At 39.6% G+C, this 21,063-nt stretch overlaps 3 protein-coding genes across 5 annotated transcripts; 2 read left to right on the top strand and 1 right to left on the bottom strand.

Moving 5' to 3' along the window:
* The first annotated feature begins 395 nt into the window (after positions 1–395).
* irgq2 (immunity-related GTPase family, q2) lies at positions 396–2,415 on the top strand. The gene is made up of 2 exons (XM_031853046.1): positions 396–464; positions 1,038–2,415. Exon 2 carries the CDS (start codon positions 1,040–1,042, stop codon positions 2,177–2,179), a length of 1,140 nt encoding a protein of 379 aa, XP_031708906.1. The 5' UTR covers positions 396–464; positions 1,038–1,039; the 3' UTR covers positions 2,180–2,415.
* Positions 2,416–2,481: 66 nt separating this feature from the next.
* Positions 2,482–16,515, top strand: LOC116386640 (B-cell receptor CD22). 2 transcript variants are annotated; one of them, XM_031853040.1, is made up of 17 exons: positions 2,482–2,501; positions 2,645–2,689; positions 3,461–4,047; positions 4,862–5,146; positions 6,979–7,233; positions 7,464–7,724; positions 7,848–8,147; positions 8,587–8,880; positions 9,901–10,170; positions 10,924–11,187; positions 11,301–11,376; positions 11,466–11,529; positions 11,629–11,768; positions 11,986–12,043; positions 13,186–13,280; positions 13,389–13,461; positions 13,826–16,515. In XM_031853040.1, the coding sequence occupies exons 3-17, from the start codon at positions 3,567–3,569 to the stop codon at positions 14,027–14,029; spliced, it is 3,120 nt and encodes a 1,039-aa protein (XP_031708900.1). In that variant the 5' UTR covers positions 2,482–2,501; positions 2,645–2,689; positions 3,461–3,566; the 3' UTR covers positions 14,030–16,515. The 2 variants fall into 2 exon arrangements, with proteins under 2 accessions (XP_031708900.1, XP_031708901.1); XM_031853041.1 differs by having other exon boundaries at positions 2,493–2,689; positions 3,461–3,535; positions 3,649–4,047; positions 13,826–16,514.
* LOC116386641 (hemicentin-1-like) lies at positions 13,084–20,970 on the bottom strand. 2 transcript variants are annotated; one of them, XM_031853043.1, is made up of 10 exons: positions 19,565–20,970; positions 19,090–19,455; positions 18,703–18,999; positions 18,187–18,444; positions 17,841–18,101; positions 16,756–17,022; positions 16,364–16,660; positions 16,170–16,260; positions 15,863–15,932; positions 13,084–15,143 (listed from the first exon to the last, which is right to left on the bottom strand). In XM_031853043.1, exons 1-10 carry the CDS (start codon positions 19,608–19,610, stop codon positions 14,850–14,852), a joined length of 2,247 nt encoding a protein of 748 aa, XP_031708903.1. In that variant the 5' UTR covers positions 19,611–20,970; the 3' UTR covers positions 13,084–14,849. The 2 variants fall into 2 exon arrangements, with proteins under 2 accessions (XP_031708903.1, XP_031708902.1); XM_031853042.1 differs by having other exon boundaries at positions 18,703–19,455; positions 19,565–19,651; positions 20,379–20,970.
* Between the last annotated feature and the right edge of the window lie 93 nt (positions 20,971–21,063).

Raw genomic sequence — 21,063 nt, 5'->3', positions numbered from 1 at the left:
TCATAATTTCCCATATCTCATCATTGTGGACAGTGAGGAGAACAAAAGTAGTACATGTTTTTTAAGGTACTATATGATCATATTGATGAATTGTGGCATCTTTTCTTGTCTGGATAACGGTTGTGCTTAGATTTGAACCGTAATAATAATAATGTTAGTAATCTAGCATTAATTATGCTTGTATCTTTATTTATATGCTCATCAATGTGTGTGCCTTCTTGGATGCCTATACATGAAAGCAAATAGCTTTACATTTACACACAGTGTGCATGAATGCGCTTTAAGTGATTTGGGATTAAGGCTGAGCTAACAGGATTAGAATGTTCCACTAGCTGGACGGACACCTTTAAATAGATCAACCTGACGCTGCTGGTAATTCAGAGCCGCCGAAGAGTCAACATTTGACAACTGAGAACAAATACTTCACCCACAGGGCTGCTTCTCCTCCAGAAACCCGCCGGCGAGTATGTGCAGTGTTGTGTTGAATCGAAACTTTGCATTGCCAAAAAAAATTCTAATTGATTGCTTTAAAAATGAGTGTAAAAAGAGTAAAACTGACAGCAATGCATTTCTAACATTTCACTTTATGATTTTTACACAGACCTTAGCTTGTGATATTTGCTTTTATGAATGGACTGTGTGAAACCTTCATTACAGGTTTGAAATGTTGCTCAAGAATTAAAACGGATAAATTGATGTCAGCAATAAACATCCTTATAATGGGAGGTACTTGATGTGCAGATCTATCTGTTTTAATTATGTTAGATATTTCTTTGATCCAGCACCCACCCCATTGGACAAGGGGTGTGTTTCTTTTTTATTGTTTTTTATTTAACCAGTGGTGAAACATAATTAGCTTTAACATTTATTCTAGGATTATGTTGCAAGGTACCATTTGAAAAGTTGCCACTTTTATCTATTTTTATTGATATGTTAGATGTCATCACGTCTATTGTTACACTTACCAGTGTGGTAAAGTCGATCAGTTTTAATGCTTTGTTTGTTACAGTATATTAACCTTCTCTGTCTATTCACAGAAATGGCTGATGTTTTCAGAAGCCTGAACCTCCTTGAGACCCTCAAAGAGTCCATAGAGCACAATAAGGTATCAGATGTCAAGGATGCAGTGGAAGATCTCCTGATCAGCAGGATCAACTTAGCTGTGATAGGGGACCGTGGGGATGAAAAGGCCACCTTCATAAACTCCCTACGTGGCCTCAGCTCTGGGGATGATGGAGCAGCTCCGTCTCAATCCCCTGTTGCCCCGGAGGAGGTGGCAGGCTACCCAAGCCCTAAACACCCTGACTTTCGCATGTGGGATCTGCCACCTGTTCCATCCACCTCTCCATTTGAACCCGAGGGATACATGGACAGAGTTAAGTTTGCCCGCTACAATGCCGTCTTCATTGCGTTCAACCAGGCGCCCCAACCCAACAGCGTGGCGGTGTTTCTCGAGGCCCGGTCACAACAGCGACAAACAGTGTACTTTATTCTCTTAGCTTCAGAAAAAGCCACTGAAAAAAACCTAGAAGAAGAGAGGAAAGCCAGTTTAGAAGTGCTGACATCACAGGGTGTGGCACTGCCTAAAGTCTACCTGGTGCGACCCTCCACCTTGGAGAAGTTTGACTTCCCCGGCCTGTTGGAGGACATGGGAAGAGACCTTCCAGAGATCCGAGCCCACGCACTTCTCTTGGCTTTCCCGACGCTTACCTCCACCCTGATCACCCAGAAAAAGGAGGCATTTAAAGCCCTAGTATGGGCAGCTGCCTCGCTATCTGGCGGGGTGTCAGCTATCCCCGTTCCCTTTGTGGCCTCCATGGTGGACTCAAGTGTAGCAGTGCGGATTCTAAGCAAAGCACAATTATCTCTGTGCCTGGATGATGAATCGGTCGAGCGACTGGCCCGACAGCGAAGGATGGAACCAACAGGACTTAAAGTGCTGCGGACCTGTGTTCTGTCAGTGGAGGTCACTAAAGGTGAAGTGAAAAAGCGTCTGGCGGCGGCAGAAAAGGACTTGGCCGCGGTTTCGTCGAAGTTGGTGGAGATGGCGATGCCCAGACATGCCCGTTCTGCCAGCCGCTCCTTCACTGCCATGCTGCAAGCTTTAAACGGTGCCATCGATGAAATGGCGGCTGATGCCGAGAAGATTGTGGCTGCTGTTATTAAGGAGGGGAAGTGAAGTCTGTTGTTTTTGTCTTTGTGCAAGGTTTCCTGTTTATGTGTGGTTTCCCTTTACTTTAATGTTTTGCAATATGAGAAATGCACTATTTACACAGTACTTCAGAAAACTTTTGAAAAGTTTTCACTTATTTTGATGAACTTGAAGTACTAAAGGACACTATAAATATTGTGTAAGCATGCATCCTGCAAATAGATGTCAAATACTGTAAGTGCTGATCAGTGCCTGTAATAGAGTTGGTCCTCCCTGAACTGTAATGTTCACGATTGAAAAAAAAAGCATTAAAGAGGAAGTGAGAGGAAGATGCACGCAGCGGGCAAGTGTAAGGAGAACATACTACAACATTTTCATCAGTACAACTATAAAAGATTGTGTTCTCTGGCTTGCATGATGGGGCATGCAAATTTTACAAGAGTTTAAGTCAACTGTGAAAACTTCCTTTTCTTAATCTTATTCTTACTGTAGGAGGGATGCTGTGTGCTACAAATTGCTTTAAGTGGATCATCTGAGGTACGAACAAGCTTATTTTGATACCTTTCTTTCTATTTGACTGCATAATATAACTGAAAAAGTCATCTATGTCTGTGAAGGTTTATTTCAATCATCAAGGTGATACGATGTCTGTGTCTAGAGAGAGTTGAGTATTTTTCTTTTTTCATTGAATGTGAAAACGTATTAAGTTATCAGTGATTTGGATTCAACTTTCTCCAGCAAATTATCTTCTTGCTGTATGCACAAGAATACAGTGGCATTTGTAAGTGAAGTATTTACTGTATATGAAGCCTTTAAAACACTGTATCAATATTGGGGCGATAAATGACAGAATTTGTAAAATAAATGAATTGTACTGTTTGCACTCTAAGTGTATTATGGGTCTTCTTTAAATGTACGGCTGATGAAGCAGAAAAGAAAGTGAAACAAACAGCTGATGTCAAATACCATCGACATTCCTCCAAGTAGACACTGAACCAGTACACCGTTAAAATGTAATGTTTGGCTTCTGATGTATCAAGTCACAATAATTACAACTACGCTAGGAATCACAACAACATGGAGCCTTAATATTTTGCCTAATATCTTTTTTTTTTTTGTCAAACATGACATTTTGCAAGTTGTGAAAGATAAGATCACTTATATGTTTGCACTGCTAGAGAATTCTCAACAATCTTGAAATGAGGAAATAAACACTCAAAGAACTTGAAAAATGAAATGGAAAAAAAGGAAGAAGAAAACAGAATAGCTAATGTACACAAATGTCTTTGTTTTGTTTTTGTGTTTCAGATATCAAGCTTTAGTGCCACACAAAAATGAATGCTCAGACAGTCGGGTGGTTGGTATTTCTGGCAGTAATAAAAAGTATGAATTGTATTACTCCACTGTGAAAACAATGTATACTTTAAGAAGATTTGTATTAAATAATGTAAGTCACTTACATTATGACTTTTCCACTTGTGTTTTCACCATCACAGATTTTACTTGTGACCAACAAGTCCTCTTCAAACTCGAAGCCACTCACCTGACAGCTAAAGAGGGGTCCTGCATTGAAATCAAATGCAGAGTCAATTGTAGGGTTGATGCTGTTGGTGCATACTTGTTTTGGATAAAGGATGGACAGTGGGATGCAACAGTTTTGACTGGCACTGTCATTTACAGCACGAATATCACAGAACGTCCTGTCAGTACAGACTTTGCAGACAGAGTGAAATATATCGGTTCTCTATCTTCAAGTTGGAACAGTTATCTTGAAACCTTACAAAAGTGCAGTATTTCAATCTGTGATCTGAAAAAAACTGACAATGGAGACTATGCTTTCAGATTTGTTGGAAAACTAAAATGGATTACCAAACCAGTGAGGCTAGAAGTTAAAGGTAATCCTGAATACTGGAAGATATTTTCAGAAAATGGATAGCAATGAATGAGTTATTCAAATATTAAGAGATGAGCTGGTCTGGAGGCAGAAATGATTGGATTGGTTGAGTTGAGACTCAGTAATATGATAAATGTTTGACAAAAAAAAGTCAAGAATACATTTTTATATTTTGAGACAAATAATTGTAGAGTTAAAAGTCCTACTGTTACAGGACGTCAAAACATTATGACGGAGTCATGATGTCATAGTGTAAACAATTTCAAAAATGTAAAAGAATCGGAATGGAGCCAGCTCTCCCTCCTCCTGTATGTCAGTGGGCTTCTGATGCCGTATTGATTGTACATAACAAGCTGACAGGTTTAGCTCTCCTGTTTACACATACAGGTATACCAGTGCTGCCTGTTTGACTGACACCAAACAGTCATTAAATCAACCCAGTCATCATAAACGTAGCCCATGTTTCTCTATTGTCATATGGGGTTTGTCAGTCCATCCGAGCTCCCCTTTTATGAATTGTTTCACTGTAATGTCTGATTATTACACCCAATACTAAGTTATCTGACCAAACAACTACAACAACCTTAATATGAGGCTACTGATCTCATACTCACTAAATGTTTATTATTGCAATTTTGTGGAAACTGTCTCAAAATATAGAGATTGTATTTAAACATTGTGTCTTTTCTTTTCAAACTGATTATTCTGTTAAAAATATTTATTTGTACTGAATTGATTATAGTTTACTAACACTGGCTATTCTGTGTATTCACCGTGATATTTCTGCTGATATTGTCTCATTTATATACTTTCAGAGAATCCGTGCCTGATCACTTTTGAGAAACCGCCTGTCGTAAACGAATCTGACACTATAAACCTCACATGCTCCACTTTGAGTTCGTGTCCTTCAAGCCCAAAGATTGGAGGTTTGACACAACTGTCTCCAACTCCGCTCCCAGCGCCTCAACAAATTAATGGAAAGCAGAACTGCGCCACAGTCAGTTTTACTGTCAACTGGCAGGATGATGGGAAGGAGTTTTCATGCCAGACAGATGCCACAGACAAGAATTTGATTCGCTATATCAGTTTAACTGTTGAATGTAAGTTCACGAATGTAGTTTATTTATGTCTTGTCTACCGTTACCGGTGATGGACGGTAACTTAGATAAAACTTTATTGATCCCTTGGTGAAATTCACAAGTAACCCAGCTGAATATATAGTAAAATAGATAAGCCCCACCTTTATCAGCTGCAACATTAAAGTGATGTAGACATTAATGCAGTGGTTCTCAAACTGTGGGGCGCGGAGGTATTGCAGGTGGGGCGCAGGGGGGAAATGCAGAATTTTTTTATTTCAAGAACTTTATTCATACCTGCAAACTTGTCGCTTTTCGGCGAAATTCGCCGTTTTGAATCAAAATATATCATCCACGTGAATCGTGTAGATCCGTAGAGGGGTTTTTTTTTGGGGGGGCGGTCAACTGGCCAGCCAGCGTTTCTCAGATTGGTGTGAGACGAGGAGAAAAGGTGATGTCGTGATCTTCACAATAAAACATCTCTGATGTGACGTGTCGAGTCTTGGCCAATCAGCGTTAAGATGTCTACACCGTCTTTCCCTCCGTTACAGTTTAAGTTACGTTATGTCCCGTTACCGTTCAGACTTACTGGGTTAAGTTAACGTCCACTGCATGCGGAACTTCGTGGACTGTTAACGCTCGTCATTATCACGATTTAGGAGGAAAAAACGTAACGTGATGAAACATTAAGCCCCCCCCCCCGTGTTCCGGTTCAGTTCACGCGGTCACTCATTAACGTTAAACCAGAACACCGGCGGATCTGGTTGCAGGTTGTTTGTTTTAACTCAAAGTAGAATGAGGATGAGATGATGAGGTCAAAGAGCTTCAGGGAGAGGAGGCTGTGTGTGTAGCGCAGCTTGACGCAGGGCTGAGATGTGAGTGGAGCTGGGCCTGGATAAAGGTGGAGGTCTAAACAGACGTGAGTACAGCTTCCTGCTGTCACAGTGTTTTAAATGCATTGATAAGGCAGGGTATGCTAAATGTAGCCTCTGCTCCAAGGAGATAAAGTACAGCAACAAGGGCTCACGTGCCCTCTCATCACACTGTTCACTGTGATGACCACAGCCAGTGTACCAACAGTCCCAACAGTCCCACGTGCTGTTAAATCACAGCTATTTTACTTTTAGAACGCTACATTTTAAAGCTCATATTTAAAATAAAACGCTCCAGATATGTGTGACACATATCTGGAGCGTTTTGTTTAGTTTTGCACAGGTTGCACGTTATTGTTGTTTTGAAAAGATATGCAGTGTAAAACTCAGTAAAACTCTTTATTGCCAAATATTTGAACTTGTTTTGTTTAGTTTTTCGCAGTTTATTGTTATTATCTTAGAAAGATATTCAGTGCAAAACAGGTGAATTGCAGCCACAATAAGCTATTTTTTGTGGGTGGTGGGGCATGAACATTTTTCTTCCTCCAAAGTGGGGTGTGAAAAGTTTGAGAACCACTGCATTAATGCATCATTCATTTTGATTCAATATAATATGTATATTCTGAAATTGACCATTCTGCATATTGACTACTTTTTGTACTTTATATACATTGTGATGCTAATACTTTTGTACTTTCACTTAAGTATAAAAAGTGCTACTTTTAAATGTTCCTTCTTTTATGATCAGAATTAGCAAGCAGACTTACTCTGTCTTGAGGTTTTCAGTAATAATATTAAGATAAATAAATGAAGTACATTTTTGGCAGCTGATTGCACTTGCATGCATCTTTACATTTTGTATCTGAGAAGGATATATATACTCCGGCTCTATTGTTATTCATATTTCATTTCTGTAAACAATCCACCCAAACTTGCTGTGTGTTGACTGATTTATCCTGACTTGTTTTGAATGTGTTTACACAGATGCTCCCAAAGACACATCGGCTAAAATAAGCCCTGAAAACGTTGTGGAAGGACGAACTGTGGCTCTCACTTGCTCCGCCAAAGGACGTCCAGAACCAAACTTCACATGGTTCAAAAATAAAAAGGATGTAATTGGAACAGAGGCAGTATTGGAGATCACATCAATTACAGAGTCACAGAATGGCGAATACCATTGTGAAGCTAAAAACAAATGGGGAACAATACAATCAAAACCAGTCAATATTAATGTTAAATGTGAGTATTTCTTATGTTTTCCTTAATTTCCTTAATTCCTTGAGTTTGTGGTTCTTAGTAGTTCTAACTCTTCGAATACTACTCTACTTTTTTGATATTTTCATATGGTATTTTAAAAAAAGAAACGTATAATTGTGAACGATAATTATTAAGTTGATGTTCACTACAGATATCTTTGAGGATTCTCATTGTGATTCAGCCTCAAGAAATAATGAAATCTTCTGTTTCAGATGTTCCTGAAGTTGAGTTGAAGTCACCTTCCATATTTAGACAAGGAGATATAATGACTTTGACATGTAATGTGAAGAGAAGCAACCCACAACCTCACACCTACGATTGGTTAAAAGATGGGAAAGCTGTTGCTCAGAAGCAGACACATGAGTCGTATGTTGTTGAGGGGATCGAGCCCGAGGACAGAGGCTCCTACACATGTACAGCCACTAACACTGTGGGAAATGGAACATCAGTGCCATTGGAAATTGAAGTTAAATGTAAGTTCCACAGCTCCTTGTGCTGCATGTATGTCAGAGAGTTGATGATGACCGAGAAAATTAAATAAATCCACAGAATGTATCACCACAGAAAGTATGCTAACAGTTAACTCTTTCTTTCAGACGGCCCGAGGCAGACAACAATTTCCACCAGTAAAAATGATAAAAGTGTGGGAGTTGGTAAATCTCTTACATTATATTGTAACACTGAGGCCAATCCTGCCCCGTTTAGGTACTCCTGGTACCGACACAACAACAACAACAAACAGATTGACTCCTCACAGTGGAAGTCCAAGACAACTACAAAAAAAGAACTACGCTTGGACACAGTAAAAAGAACAGATGATGCTTGTTACAGGTGCAATGCAACCAACAGCATCAATACAGGGGACGATAGTGAGCTAGTGTGCATAAATGTACTCTGTAAGTAATTATGTAATGCTGACTATGTTCTGTGATATTTAAGTATTTTTTAAAAATTTCTACATCAAGTTTGATCATTAGAAAATCAGCATTTACGCCTGATTGATTCAAACAATCTATACAAATAGAAAAACAAAACAGATATATCTTGTTGATTAGTGAACTGTAGAGATGCCAATTGGCCGTCTTTCTTACCTTTGCTACAGAGCAAGGCTAGCTGTTTCCATCTGTTCCCAGTCCTTGTGCTAAGCTAAGCTACATTACTGATAGTTGTGGGCCTATATTCAACAGACAGACATGAGTGCATTACCTGAAATGTAAAACTTTTCACTGCTCTTTAGACATAAGTTGACCTCCTCTTCATGGACTGCTGCTATACTATCATGTTAAACAATGAATGAATCCTCTTGAAAATCTTACAGCTGCTTTCTCTCTACAGATCCTCCCACCAAGCTCACGCTGTCTATGGATACTGAGGTCAGGGAGGGTCAGCTCATCACCATCAGATGCACTGTTGAAAGCTTCCCACTCTCGATGCTTATTTTTAAACGGACTTCTGAATCAAATCCTCAGTCTTCACAATTCCATGTCACTCACCCTTATGCAGATGGGTCTCCCAACACTCTCCAGCATGCATTTAATGTAACTTCAACCCACACAGGCTTTTACACCTGTGACGCCACAAACGGGGAAGGTTCAAAGACAAGCGAGCGGAAGAAGTTGGTGGTGAATTGTGAGTAATTCAGTGGTGCATTGTTTTTTTGCTGATCAAACAAATCATCAAAACCAAATCTTTCCATAAAGTTATAATCATTCGATCTCAGTAAGAAAAGAAAAACAACTTAAATTCAAATGGCCAAAGTAGATCTTTATTTTCTATTCTTTCCATGTGAAAATAAGTCATTCTGATTACATGTCAAGTGTCGTGGTTCTGAATGAACCGTAATGTACAATGAGCAGCTTATACAACTGTAAAATGTATGGCAAAAAGTAACTACATCTATTTCCTCGAGTACTACACTGAGTACTTAAGTACAGTTTAGAGGTACATGTGCTTTTATTGCATTTTTTTCAGACTTGTATTTATATTCCACTAAGTATATTTGATGAACAGTTTAGTTACTTTGAAAATTGTGATTTCACATCGAAAACATTAAATGAGAAAATATAATGCACTGTTATAGATAAACTGCAACAGTATATAAAGTAGTTCAAACTAGCATTAGACATTGAAATACTAATGAATACTTTTACTTCTGATACGTGAATTGCATTTTCCGGCTAAGACTATTGTACTGCATTAGTTCAATTATAAATGCAGGATTCTACTTGTCATGGAGTATTTCTATAGTGTAGTATTGCTAATTTTAATTAAATATTTTTAGCTGAAGACACCACTGTGTACATTTTACACAGTGGTGTATTCAGTTAAATAGACCTACATATAATGCACCTCCACCACAAACTATGGCCTCAAAATTACAACATTTAAATCAACTTCTCTCCAAGTTGTGAGGTAATTGTACATAGGAATGCATTGTACAGGTGTGGAGGTTTCCCTGTTTATATAATCTACCACCTTATTGTACCAAGACATACCTTGAATTGTCCCCTTCTGACTAAATTAAAACAGTTATAGTATATTGTATATTGATGTTAATCAGTTGTTAAATGTTTTTGTTGATAGTAATAACTATGCCGTCCATTATACGTGACTCCTCTCTTTTTTACAATCTTTTTTTGGTAAATGCAGATTGTCCCAAAGACGTGACCGTAAAAGCTCAGCCTGCCCTCGTTGTGGATGAGAACAAGTCGTTGACTCTAGATTGCAGCGCTCGGTCCTACCCACCCGTGACCTCTGTCACCTGGATGAAGGTGACTGATGGCAAGAGTAAAATCCTCCAGAGGACTCAGACCTTCACTCTAAACTCTGTCAGTCCTTCCGACAGCGGACTGTACAGCTGTGAAGCCAGTAATGACATTGGAACTGGAAACTCGAAGCAAACTGAGGTTAAAGTCAAGTGTGAGTAGACTGATGCATTCAGGATGGTGCAAAGACACACAAGGAGATACGTTTACATTCAGTGTCTCTCCCCAAAACACACTGTGAATCCACACAGCCTCGTAAACATGCTGAATGTGGAATTCTTTATGATTTGTCACTGTTTAGATCCACATTGGCTCCTTTTTCTAGCGCATCGCTACATGTTTTGGTGCGCTGCTACTATCAGCTGTCAGTAACTGAGCAAACCTGGAACCTGGCAGTAAAGTGCACTGCAAAAACATTGCTCCATAGCGCTATTGGATATATTAAAAAAAACAACTCTGAGGGTACCATTTAATGTGATGTAGAGAATAGCTGTTGGTTGACACATTTCTTTAAATCACATGTCTGCCCTCAAATCCCCCCCAAGTAAAAATAACAACCACAACAGTTTTTTTTAATTATAGCGTCTATTCATTCAATTGCAGAGAAAGCTAAACAAACATTACAATAAGTACATCTAAAGCCACTCTGTGAGGATTTGTAGGTTTTGAGGATTTGAGGTTGCAGCATCTTTCAGTTCTTCTTGTGGCATACGTTAAATGGTGTGGGCGATTCATTGCTTTGCCACAGTGTCTCTTTTTAAAAACCACTGGGGGATGCCAAAAGGAAATTTTCTAATTCTACACACAGAAGCTTTAGATTATATTCTCATTTGTGCTGTCGTTGCTGTATGATCTTTGAACACTTAGATATTGAGTAAATCATTTTATCCTAAATGTCCCTGCTTAGATGCTCCAAAGCACACAAAGATCACAACAGTAGCAGAGCATCAGAATCCTGACGGGACACGTTCTGTGACGCTGAGCTGCAGCAGTCAGAGCTATCCCCAAGTCGCACAATATTCATGGCATAAGATGAAGACTGAGGAAAGGGATGAAAAGGTGTCTGACCAACAGAACTACATAGTGTATTCAGACCAACCGGGAGTCTACTACTGCATCACAAAGAATGAAATGGGTCAAAGATCGTCTGACCCAGTCCGTCTGTTTGACCGTGAGTGAATTTCAAGGCCGTTTCTTCATCTGATTAAATCACAGCCGTTTAAAACTATACTTCTTTTTCACACATCTGTGTCTACGTACTGATGCTTTCTTTTCTAACCACAGGAAACGTAAGGAAGACCCTGCTCATCATCCTTTTTGTTATTATTCTGCTCATTTTCTCGATTGTCATTGTCTACAGGTAAAGTATGAAAACAAATACATTTCAGAGATGATTTGGCATGTATAATTGGTGTATACAACCACTATCATGTCCCTTTATGTTTTCAGACACAAGAAGAAGAGATTAGAGCAACAAGGAACTACGAACACACTGCCCTGTTTTGGTTTTCTGGTGATGACTCATTTGTGCAATTTTTTTTCTACTTTTTTATCGAACAGATCCAGAAAAAACTGACCCTCTGCGTTTATGTGTCGGTGTAAAACAATTCAGGGTTGGTGGAATGGCGCCGGGAGGAGGAATCGGATGAGCAACCCCGGTATGGTAGAGCCTTTCAGGAGCAGAGATGACCTCTTGCCAGACCAGACGCACCGTCCCAATGCCCAACGATGCCAGCCTCGTCCAGACAGCACGTAACACAGCAGCCCCACACACACACACACACACACACACAGTCCCCACTCAGGACAAGGCACACTCTGTGGGACAGAGAGTTGGATGATGCTGCTCATGCTGCACTCAAAGCATCCATTTAAGAACCTTCAGACACAAATGGCACAATGACAGTCCTCCCTGTCATTTATTATGAGTATGCGTGTTTTTATTCCTGCCGCCATTGTTGTTCTACAGGCCTGCATCCAACATCAACAGTGTTTACAGTACTGTGAATCTGCCCTCCGGACAACAAGTGAGTCAAGCAATTTAAAATTCCACAGAAAACAATACATGAAAGCAGTTGCATATGGAAGAATTTACTAAAAAACACAATTTAAGAAGTAAATTGTTTTATTATTAGGTAATCTACCAATTACACACTTAAGTACTTGTCATCAGTACTACTTAGCCTGGAATGGAGCTTTTTTTTAAGTCTGAGAAAAAAACCTGGTGATGTCTTAATGGTTATCTCAGCCTGGGCTTGGAAACTATAGGTTCAAACAGAAACTACAGAATGAAAGATGTCGGTGTTTACCGGGTGGAGAAGGTCTTGCTATGGAAATTATCGGGGCCAGTGTTCAGGCAGAAAAAATCAAGACATTTCTGCCTCGACTGCATTTTCTTTTCTGCAAATCCCATAATGTTGTCCATCTTTCCTGCAGGGTGTTCACAGGGTCCTAAAAAGTATTAAACATTTTGAGATCAATTTAGTATCAATTAAGGTGACTTTTCTTTATGGCGTGCTATACTATGGCTGTTTGGGACTTTTCTAATGACATTTTTCAGAACATTTTACACAGAAGAATAAAAGGGCCGCATGTAAAATATGTTTTTGAATAAGTTTTAAGTTACAATTCTTGAATGACTCAGAAGTCAATGATAATTTACCATGATATTTTCATGGCATACCATACATTTTTTTAATCCTATTTTTTTTTTATACCAATACTATGATATTTTTGTGGAATACTATACTGACTGTTACTATGACATTTAATATAACTTTTTTTTCAGGCATACAATACTAAGACTGCATTTGACATTTTCTTCTGACATTTTACTTTGGCGTATCATACTATGACTTTTTTATAGCATCCATACAATATAAGTTAAACACATAAAACACAAATATTAGTGTTTGCAAAACCACTATGCAAACATCTGTATTGGCCTTTATCGTTTGTGTAGCTCTATTTTAGAGAGCCGGATGTGTCTTTCAATGATCAAGCTGAAGTTGCTTTGGCCACTGTGCTGTAGCTCTGTCCTCACAGAAACCATTCAGTATTGTGGAGCAATGAATGACCAGAGGACCTACAGCTTGTTGTTCAAGGCATGAATTAACTGATTCATTCGTTACAGTACATTCACTGATGTCTTCTGTCTGTCTCTGCTCAGGGTCGTCCTGCACAAAAAATAATCAGACAGCAAGGTGGACACACACAGGACGATTCTCTCAACTACGCTTCTTTACACTTTGGAAATAAGCAAAAGTGAGAATCTGTTTTTTATTTAAGACACAACAACAATAACAAGAAAGGTATTAATACATGGCAAATATATGTGATATGTAATATTTATGATGGTATTTGTTGTTCTAGAAACAAAGTTCTTCTTCCGGCAAACGTGGAAGATGTGTATGCGAAGGTGTCCAAGAAAAAGCCACCAACAAAGGTCAGAAACCTATAAACCAAATACTTATGTGTTATCATGGCAATAATGTCTAAATCATGTTGGTTGATCTATTTTGTGCTTCCTGATATAATAAATTACACAAATGCTACCTTTCAAAATCTAGAATAGAAGAAGTATGTCCTGTATATCACATCGGTGTGTCCACAATACTGTTGTAAAGAAGACGTTTCCTGTTTTAATTGAATTAATTCCCTGTAAAGCAATCACTTAATTAAGGAAAACATCTTCCAGTCCTCACAAGCATTAAATGTGTGTTGATGTGAATTTTTGCTGGCATAAAATCCATATACTATAATAAGTTATGACACAAATGATCTGGTGACAATCTCTGTTATTCTCCTAGAATGAAGACAGACCGGACTACGAGAACGCCAGCGCAGCCAGAGCTCCAAATCCAATAGACTATGACACAGACACCAGTGAGGATGAAGTACAGGTCAATTATTCACAGGTGAGCTTCAAGGTCAAGCCTGGACATCAGCGAGTCGTCAGAGACTCCAGCAGCTCTGATGAAGATGAGACACAGTACTCTGAGGTCAAAATTTGAGATAGTTGAGATACTCTTACCAAACTTTAGAGGTACAGCCAATCGATGAATAAGGGTTGTATCACTCTACTCTGATGTTTTGTAAGTGACCAATGCATGGATAAATGAACATATTTGTAAAGTGTATTGATATTACTATGACATTTGTGAACAGTACAAGATGACATGGCTTTAATGTTGTAATGTTATGCAGCAGTTCCCTTACTGAGGCTTGTTTCCAAAATATGCATTCGGAAACAATGCGCCACGTGCATAATGCCCCATTTCATAACAGGCTTTGAATTCAGCTCTTGTATAACTGCCAACTTAATAGCTTCGTCTTTTTATAAACAAGCTCAAACATATTTATGTATTTTAAGAGAAAACAAATGCAAAATGATTAATAAAAAAAAAGTGTGACATACTCTGACATCTTCACTCTGCACAAAGGTTTTAAATAAATCAACAGAACTGTGAGACACAAGTTACAATTAGAATATTGGATACAAACGGTAACATGATAAACGTGGCAGCATTTATCTGTAGTGTTGAATCACACAGAAGAATAAAGGTCAGAAGTTTAAAGGAAACATTTACTGTTATGGTTGATTGTGGGGTAACTACCTACTATATGGATTTCATTTCATGGTGAGAGCGAAACTTGAAGCCACAAGTGTGTGACATTACTCACGTTAAATAAGGTTGTCTGCAGTAGTTTCTACCTCCACTGCTGCAGACCGAGCTCTCCTGACATGGTAAAGTCCTGTAGCTGTTTGAAGTCCAGACTTCTTTGTTTCGGATATCATTTCCTTTAAAGTTAAGCCATAACTCTTTCACTGACCTATCCTATGAGACCATCAGTGTCTTTCCCTTTTCCCAAATAGGCGTCAGCGACTGTCTCTTCTTCCTTTGCGTCTCCTTCATTGCTTCCTCTGGAGTGCAGACGGATCTCAGCATACTCGGCCGTCTTGGAGGCCAGGCCTCTGATCTCGCCTTCCCCAAGCGTACCCTCTGACATAGCCTGGAGTTTAGCAAAGTCCACATTGGTGTAGTGAACAGTATCTTCCGCAACTATTCCTTCCTCTTCCAGAGTGGCTTTATTGTCATAAATCACATCCACTTTTGATGAGTTGGTCTACAAGAAAACAAGAGATGTACTTTAGTAATGGAGAGGAGAAGAGATAGTAATTCTCTTTACTTCGCCCAATTAGATTGCATAACCTCCATTTAAACCAACATTTTATCTTTATATCTTTTAAGTAAGACTGAACAATACGCCCGAGAGTCGGCTAGATTTTGTTCACAGTACACAAAAAAAAATTCTATATCATAGAGTTTGAAACAATTCTTAATTAGTTTAGTACCGGCAACCAGTTCAGCATCAGAGAGAAAAAAAGTGTGTCAAGCTATCAATCAGCAAAAACAGTATTTGGAAGATGCAAAGTATATGGAGGGAGAAGAGGATGCTGCAGTTCTACACTCATCTTTGCAAATGTAGTGTGACTGACATGAATTCAAGTTCACCACAGCTGGTAATTTAATTTGATTTAATTCTATGGCATGATGATTTGACTTTTTTTAATGGCATCCTATACTATGACGTTTTTTAGGAAATACTATATTAGGATTTGGTTTACTAGAATAGTTTTTTTTATGGCATACTACACATGACATTAATGCAATACTATACGATGACATTTTTCTGACATACTATATTTTGCCGTTTTGATATTTGTCTGACATACTATACTGAAATGTTTGACTGTTACTTTAAATGTTGTGGATGTGTGAAGGTTCCTGTTTTCATGCATCTGTATGTTTTCACCAAAATGAAAATGTAAGACATAAACTCACCCCGTTAGCAACTAAAACGTCGGAAGTGTCCACTAATCCCTTTTTTGGTGAAAGGCTTCTTTTCCTTTTCCTACAACCAACACAAAAAAGCAATAGTTTATGTGCAGTATTTTACAAGTCTCCTATTTATTTAATGGTTGTATTTAGCAATGTTCTGTGGTTGCTCACTGAAATCGCTCACATCGCTGACGACAACCTCAAAATGCATTTGTCTCATTTTGAAACCAGTTTCCAAAATGTCCTGTTAACAGTAAAGCATTAAGGGTGTTAGCTGCTCTCTTTTCAGTTGTGTTTTCATGTTTCTCACCTGCAAAAGAATAGCAACAGTGGGACACACACCAGCAGCATCCCCAGGGCTCCCGCTGAAGAGCCGATTAATAGAGACAAAGCATGGAGGCCTGAAAAGTCCCCACAAACCATATCAGTCAGTAAAACCAGAGAGCGCCAGATCATACAAAAGAAATGCCAAATATAAATGCAACATCGTGCAGATTCCTCTACCTAGCTGAGTTTCGCTGGAGGACACGTTGAATACGAAACTGTGGGAGCCCAGTGAGTTGATGCTGAGGCAGGCTAGAGAGGGCATGCCTTCGTCCAGATGGTACAGGGTGATTAGGCTCCTCCTACCAACACTCCCAAGAGGAACTTCCTTGATTGGGATGGCGGCAGAGTGATTGACAGCCTCCCCAGCCAATTCCCAAATCAGGGAGGGAGGTGGGTTCCCCCGGCTGTCGCAGGAACATCGGATCAGGGATAAAATCTTGACACAGCGTGAAGAAGGCAGAATCTCTGGAGCAACTGAGATGGAAAAAGGCAATTGTCTATTTGTACACGCTTTGTCAAACATGTTGGGAAAAATAAAGGCTTAAAATGAATAGATAAATAAATCTCACATGTGACATCAATATTGGTAAGCTCTGAGTATTCAGCTCCATGGACATTCAGAGCTTCACAGTAGTACTGATCCTCCGAGAGTTTGGTCACATTGAAAGTGAAGTCTCGCTCAGAGCCCATCGCCTCCTTTTCTCTTGCAGCCACTCTGAACCAGGTGATGTTAACTGCTGCTGGATTGGCGATGCTTGCGCAGGTCAGAGTAACGGAGCTGCCGTCCAGCACTGGACCAGAGGGGTCAACTGACACTGAGGTGTTCTTTGGGGGATCTGAAAAGATAAGTGCTTGTGTTAGTCATCCAAGGTTTTTGCTCATTTAAATGGGAATACATAATCAATTTTCCCCCAAAAAATGTTTTTTAAGTTGATTCACAACAGGTTTTTGGGCTGTCAAGACTTGTAATTTCATGGTTTGATTCAGGACCTTAAGTTGGTGTCACACAATGTGATACCTTTCAGAAAAAGAGTGTTGGATGATACTGAGATTATGACAATATTCACAGTTTTCTTTTTGGGGGCTTTTGGAGTGAAAAAAATAGGGTTTTCTAGACCAGTGATGGCGGACTCAGATTTACAACATAAACACAACCAGATATGGTGCCAAAAATTTCCATCTCTTGCAAGGACAACAGCACTTCACTGGTCAGGGTTTAAGAGAACATGAACTTCAATTTGAGAAGCGGAAAGTAAAATAAATAAATCACCAAGTATGCAGAGAAACTCAAAGGCAGAGAGAACACTTTCATTTTCTGGAAATGACGTCTGAATAAGGACAGAAACCAAACAAAACATCTACACATACATTTACACACTAGCACACATGTGGACGTACAACAGAGCTCAGTCATGATGGACCACTGACATAGAAAGGATTTTGTGGTTTTGTCACGCGATGCAACAATGTGTTACTGTCCACAGTCCAGACACTGTCGTGTAGCGCTCTGAGACTTGGCTTCAGATAGTGCTCGGGTGGCCACAGCTGGATGAACAGTAGAGCCATATTCAGCATATGAACAAACTGGAAACATACAGTTTTGTTGTTTGTCATCAGTGTAAATCAATGTCCTTACTGTGGAAAATCAACTTACACTGAACGTCCAGCTGAGTCGGTGCGGACATTTCCTCTCCCAGCTCGTTTTTTGCCACACAGTGGTAGTCACCACTGTGGCTCGGGTCAACACTGTTGATAACCCAGGTTGATCCAGGCTCCTCATCCTCTTCGTCATCTTTGTACCAGGTGTAGTTGGTCACGGGTGGGTTCGCACGGCTCCTACAGAGCAGAGAAACAGAGCTGCCCTCCAGTATGGGACCGCTGGGGTTGACGATTACTGTGGTTTCCTTGGGAGGAACTGGAAAAAAGACACACAAGTATGGGTTCAGTCCATGTTGCTGGTCAAAATGTGTCATCTGTGTTTCTGTTTCACTCTAACTTACATTGTACGTCTATCTGAGTGGTGGATGAGTTCTGGTTTCCATATCCGTTGCTGACTTGGCAGTAAAATTTGCTGTCCACTTCGGAGACCGTAGTTGAAAGCCTGTTCGTAGAACCCACTGCTGTCACCTGATCTCCATCCACTTTGTACCAGGCGAAACTGTCCACGGCTGGATTTGCGTTGGTGTTGCAGGTCAGGGTCACTGAGCTGCCCTCCTTCACAGGACCGGAGTAGCTGACCGATGTGTTATTTGGAGGATCTGGAAGAGAATTTTGAAAATCTAGTGAGCTTAAGACAGATTTTTGCCTTTCGGACAAAGCCGGGCCAGCTGTTAGACTGCTTCAAGTCTTTGTGCTAAGCTAAGCTAACCAGCTGCTGCCTGTAGCTTCATATTTAACAGATACGAGAGTGGCATCAATCTTCTCATCTAGCTCTAGAGTCTAGAGACAATAAATTGAATATGTGTATTTTCCACAATATAAAAATATCTCATAGAAATCTATAGAAACCTACTCACAAAGAACACGGAGGGTCAAACTTCTTTCATACAGAAGGTCACTGTTGCCAGCTTGTCGGTTGTAGAGAGCAGTGCACGAGAACCTCTGTCCATTGTGGAGGTAAGAAGCGGTGAAGTTCATAACGGATGTCACAGATTTAGTTTCTGTGTTCTCCTCAATGTCACCTATAGCGGGGGTCCAAGTCAGAGCAGGGGGAAGAACGGGGCAGGGAGCTACAGCCGAGCAGTGCAACCTCACTGGGGCTCCTTCTTCTACCTCTAGCCTGGATGGAGTTATGGCAGGTTTAGGCATTGAATCTGAGGAGTAAACAAACAACAAGGAAATGGCATGAGAGATACCAAAGGATGTGGGTTGTACATGTAAGAGTAACAGGACACTCCACAAACTTTGGGTGGTGATAAGGACGTTCGTTGGAAAGTTGAACTTCAAATCATTGTCACACTGCAGCCGGAAGTAATATCTGTCATAATGGTCTGACGGCAGGTCGTCGAAGACGGCGGTGCAATCCTTCTCCCGCAGGTTGCCCGTTAGGTTTCCTTGCAGGACGTTTAAGCTTGCATGTTCTCCGGTGAGGCTGGAGTCAAACACCTGCGTTCGACTCCAGCCTCTCTTCCAAATGGCTTTACAGGAATCATCCAGGTTGTGATCCCAACCTGAGAGCAAGCTGAAAGCGCAGGGGACCATCACACAGGATCCACTTAGTCCCTCTACTGTCTGAGGCAGGAAGGCTGCAAAGTCTTGGCATAAGCTACCTGAGGTGAAGCAATAGCAACAATATAAATACCTGCCATGGTTAACACAAAAATAAGAATTCAAACAAGTAGTCTAGTAAATGTGCCACAAATATGTGGAAAAGCCGACCTTGCAGTAGACAGCATATGAGGAAAGCCTTTCTAGAACCGGTCATGTTTTCTTGTGAGGTTGATGATCCTACAGAGAGGTACAGTACTGGACACAAAGGGATATCTGTTCATTTCTATTTTCTGGTTTACTATTATAATATGAATAGCCAGGGTAATGCAGAATAAATCCTGTTTCAAGGGGAACATTAGATTCAGTTATTGTCACAGTATAATATTACTGTAGCTGGAGAATAATGTGCTTCTCTCCAGTGATAGTTTATCAAATGAGGCAAACATGAAGATGTTTACTACCAATATACAACTACTAACCATATCAATCATTAACTGTATTACAGCACACTTGGAATGAGCTGAAAGACTTACTTACTCTTGACCAGGACTCCCTGGCAGAACAGATATTGCTATTTATATTTGTCTTTCTGGTTAAATAAAGGATAACAAAAAATGTAAATGTGTTGTATAACGTAAAGGAAAGTAATATAGCAGAGAAAATAGATGAAATTCAGAGTAAAAGTATGCAAATCTGGCAAATGATAAAGATGTTACAAATCTACCAGTAGTTTGAAATAGTTTAAGTGGACTGCTTAAGTTGATGTACTTAAGTTTGTATGTACAGATCTACTGTATGAACTAACAATGTAAGTCAGACATTTTACAGCTTGCAATCATTTGAGTTTTCTGAAAGTTCGGTCTTACCTTACAGCCAAAAAATATACAACATATTTGAGATTTAAATACACAACTCCTGACTTGATCAGTATATGCAGGACTGATACTTCATTCTATGTTTCTGAAACAAATAGAGGTTTTACCAGCATTGAAGGGTCAGCGGTAATAATCCAACAACTGAGTCATGCCAGACTGCTGGTGTGTCTGGATGGCACAGCTCTTGAAAGATGTGTCTGGGGAGTGGCGATCAGCACAACAGGGTGTTGATTCTGTCTGTAGACTACAGTATGCATTACTGTAGTTTAGTCTCCTCACTTCGTTTCTGAGGGAATCACACAAGAATGTTCTCCAACCAGTAAGTTGTAATACAATATAAATGTGATTTATACTGTGAACTGTGGTTTCTCATATTTAACAAAAAAAACAAAAGAAAGTCAACAGACAAACATAAGATAAGATGAACGTTATGAATAAGATCACATGGAACTTTTTATAATAAAAAAAAAAAGTTTGGTTTGTGTTGTGTGTCAATAAAAAAAACAGCTTATTGTTCAACTGGTGCTGCAATGTGCACACTGCGTTAAGGAAATAGTCGATAGTGTTCAGATACTTTAAATAAGAAAACAAGTATGAAGTTACAGAGATGCCAGGTATGTTAGAGAGTGTGTGCATCATTTGATATAGATCACTCATATCTTTTTGGGAATAAGAATATAGAGCAAATAACAGTGTTTTGGGAAATGGTTTGTAAACTTCTACAGTAAATATTCCTGTAGGACATAATGTTCCTATGAGTTGGATGGGATTTCCCTAATTTCTCGGAAGAAT

The sequence above is a fragment of the Anarrhichthys ocellatus genome, unplaced genomic scaffold (assembly GCF_004355925.1).
Source record: "Anarrhichthys ocellatus isolate YVR2014 unplaced genomic scaffold, GSC_Weel_1.0 scaffold13, whole genome shotgun sequence".
NCBI lineage: Eukaryota > Metazoa > Chordata > Actinopteri > Perciformes > Anarhichadidae > Anarrhichthys > Anarrhichthys ocellatus.
Note: the sequence above shows the minus strand (reverse complement) of the source record. Positions and strands in the feature narration are given on the sequence as shown.